At 39.9% G+C, this 3746-nt stretch overlaps 1 protein-coding gene across 1 annotated transcript in view; it reads left to right on the top strand.

Moving 5' to 3' along the window:
• Window positions 1-3019, top strand: part of LOC104956119 (solute carrier family 13 member 5-like) — a gene marked incomplete at its 3' end in the record, with an annotated part of 13051 nt that extends 10032 nt beyond the window's left edge. Inside the window, exons 2-3 of the mRNA XM_010783562.1 lie at window positions 1942-2064; window positions 2807-3019. Coding sequence (XP_010781864.1) covers window positions 1942-2064; window positions 2807-3019 — 336 coding nt within the window. The remainder of the gene's footprint in view (window positions 1-1941; window positions 2065-2806) is intronic.
• Between the last annotated feature and the right edge of the window lie 727 nt (window positions 3020-3746).

Raw genomic sequence — 3746 nt, 5'->3', positions numbered from 1 at the left:
AGGTACTCTTTAAAACAGCTGCTAGTTATGGGTACTTTTTACTGAAGTACATTTCAAAGCCTCTTTACTTTGACTTGAGTAAAGAAGTTTAGTCAGTACTTCTACTTTCACCAGAGTATTTTAAACACGAGTATCTGTACTTCTACTTGAGTACAGGATGTGTGTACTTCTACTTGACTAAAGGATGTGTGTACTTCCACTTGAGTACAGGATGTGTGTACTTCTACTTGAGTACAGGATGTGTGTACTTCTACTTGAGTACAGGATGTCTGTACTTCTACTTGAGTAAAGGATGTGTGTTACATGTTGAACACAAATACCTGTACTTTCTACTTCTTACATGTTGAACTCAAATACCTGTACTTTCTACTTCTTACATGTTGAACTCAAATACCTGTACTTTCTACTTCTTACATGTTGAACACAAATACCTGTACTTTCTACTTCTCACATTTCCCAAACAGGCTGGTTCCTTTAGGTTGAATGTGTGTTTCCATCATTTCCTGGTCTTCTCTAAAGAAGAGGGACCAATGAAAACGTTGTCATGTTGCCGTTGTTCGCATGGAAACATTCATTAGCTCACAATGACATTATTGTTCTATTAATATAAAGGGAGGTCAGGTACTCTTTAAAACAGCTGCTAGTTATGGGTACTTTTTACTGAAGTACATTTCAAAGTTCTTTACTTTGACTTGAGTAAAGAAGTTTAATCAGTACTTCTACTTTCATCAGAGTATTTTTAAACACGAGTACTTCTACTTGAGTAAAGGATGTGTGGAGGTATGTGGCGCAGTGGATAGAGCCTTAGTGTTCGGATCAGGGGGTCACAGGTTCATACCCCACTGCAGTCAGCATGTCAATGTGTCCCTGGGCAAGACACTTCACCTCAAATTGCTCCTGTGGGGAGCAATTTGCAATTTGTTAGATGCTTTGGATAGAAGCGTCTAACAACATGTAATGGATGTGTGTACTCTTTCATCTCTGCCTTTAGATGCTAATGTTAATCTTCATCTCTGCAAGCTGCTGACACCTCCTGCTACGTTGGTCCATATGATCCAGTTCTATTAGTTCTATTATAAATGACTTTATACACTGCTGCTGGATATCTTAACCTACAGTTATATGGCAATGTTTATTTATTAGTGGATTTATATTTTGTACTTGCTAATAATCTGAATCTGAAAAGTCACTTTTAATTCATGTCTACAAAATATAGTCTAGTAGATCTAAAAAGTATTAAAGTACAAGTTGTTCTTGAGTGCAGTACTTGAGAAAATGTACTTAGTTACATTACACCACTGCTAGTTAGTCTTAACAGTCAGTTAGTCAGTTAGTTAGTTAGTTAGTTAGTTTGTTAGTTAGTTAGCTAAACGTACCAGCAGTGGATCGGGGTAGGACTGGAGTCACCTGCGGTTAAAGGTGTTGGGTTTCCCTTATGATTGTTTGGAGAGTACAATTGTTTTGTTCTACACAATTTCACATTTAGAACCAGTACCCATTGACCACCAGGTTTCCGAGGCCCTCTGTTTAGTGTCTGAACATCTGGCTGTACTGAAGTACTGTCATCGAAGGTTTGGTCAAATTCATAACCTCCATTCCTCATTGGTGGATCAGATTAAGGTCCCAGTTTTAGACAAGTTAGGGTTATTTTGTTTAAAGTAGAAACGTTTTTTATATTTAAGCTCTGCTATCGGTTGTTTAAATGTTTGGTTGGATCGGCTACAGACAACAGCTGTCCAAGACTTTAAACCAACAGACTTGAGTGAATTGTTGGGACTCGAGAATGTTAGACTTAGTTTTAAATGTTCTCTGGCGACTACTGAAAACAGAAGAGATTTTTTAGCAACAACAACAACCTTAAACGAATACATGTTGATGATATTCTTTATAAGTTAAGTAGTTTAACTCTTACGATCTTTATTTTCTGTCTCTCCCTCGTAGACTCTTCCCTCAGAACGGAGACGTGATCAACTTTGCGTCCTGGTTCTTGTTCGCGTTCCCCACGATGCTGCTGACGCTGACGCTCGCCTGGTTCTGGCTGCAGTTCCTCTTCATCGGCTGCAAGTGAGTCGCCAGGATACGATAATACACCCATTCGTCTACAGATGGTCAACCTTCGTGTTGTCTTCCCATCAAGGTCTGGTTTGACTGTTTATTAAAGATATAGTATAAAACATCAGCCAATTCAGAAACAGGTTTATCACCAGGTAGGTTGAAACTCACGAGGAATCTGACTTGGTGTTGTGGTGCGTACATAAACATAGAACAAAAATAAAAACCACAGATAGAAAACTATTTGAAGAAAACTATAAAAACATTAAAGTATTTACATTGAATATGATTGAAAACGTAGAAATATAATTGGAACAAAATATGTGCAATAATGTGTTACTGCGTTTTAGATACCTTAAATCCAACTTATTTATACAAGTTTTTCTCTTTGTTCTGGAATTTAGGGACAATAGACCCAATTTGCACAAAATTAAACCTTATATTTGAGTATAAAAAATAAAAATAAAATTGGATTATTTTGACTCTAGCTTGAGGAAAAGAGTGGACGGATAATCACATCCTGGTAAATGCCAAAGTTCAGTCAGAAATCCAATCAAAATGTACCAATTATAGACCAACGATGCTTCAATGGAAGTAGTGATCATCCATGTGTCATTCAAAGACCGTATGGAACCATCCATGTTGTTTTTCTGCTGATTAGATGAAAGAATGCTGACATACGAAAACATTGGAAATAGGTCTTATTCGACCCAAGCACGACTGGAAAGTTAAAGTCTCTGTGTTTTCCGTTCAGCCTGAGGAAGATGTGGGGTTGCGGGACGGTGCACACGGAGAAGCAGCGAGCAGCGTACGAAGTGATGCGGGAGGAGCACCGGCGTCTGGGCCCGGTGAGTTACGGAGAGCTCAACGTTCTGGGGCTGCTCATCCTGATGGTGGCGCTGTGGTTCACACGAGACCCGCGCTTCATCGACGGCTGGGCGACGCACGTCTTCAACGCCAAGGCAGAGTGAGTACCAACAAACTAACACACCAGTATATGTCCTATCCTGAGATTTAGAAAGGCCGGGCTAGAGATGCAACAAAAAAAGTTTGCAGATATTTTTGAGTTGTTTAAAGGTCGCCTATAGAGAACCGCAGTGACGCGTCTTAAAACCCGGAACTCCTTCCAGTTCCTTCGTCAAAAACGCAACGCAATCTCTCCGTAGGATTTTGGAAAATAGCTGGAAATAAGGTCTGTGGTTGAAACACATTGAAGAGACGGATCACGTTTTGTTCAGCTGGATAATCTCCACATGTCTACCCTACTTTTATCATTTTCTAATCATAAATCTAGTCGCCAGAAGCAAAATGCTAACGTTATGCTATAAACTAACTACAGCAGGGTCGCTGCTTCAACGTCACGCCAACTTCAGATCCATATTCAAACACACAGATTCTAGATGGTACGAGTTGAAGCGTTTGTTTGAACAGTCTGCAGGAAGCAGGTACTTGCTTTCAAGCAGAACAGAAACTAACTTAGAGGAGTGTTTACGTGTTCGGCCTAATGACGTACAACGACCTCCACGACTTCTGTAGTCCTATTCAGCCACTTGGTAACAACCATCGTTTCTCAGACACGTCCACTCTTCAGAAATCACCAGTGGGGTCACTGCTGATGATTTAATGTCCTAGAACAAAACGTGATCCGTCTCTTCAATGAGTCTCAACCACAGACCTTATTTCAGATAGTTTCC

Source organism: Notothenia coriiceps, unplaced genomic scaffold (genome assembly GCF_000735185.1).
Source record: "Notothenia coriiceps isolate Sejong01 unplaced genomic scaffold, NC01 NC01_scaffold00025415, whole genome shotgun sequence".
Classification (NCBI taxonomy): Eukaryota; Metazoa; Chordata; class Actinopteri; order Perciformes; family Nototheniidae; genus Notothenia; species Notothenia coriiceps.
The sequence above is the reverse complement of the archived record's forward strand: the minus strand, read 5'-3'. Positions and strand labels throughout refer to the sequence as shown.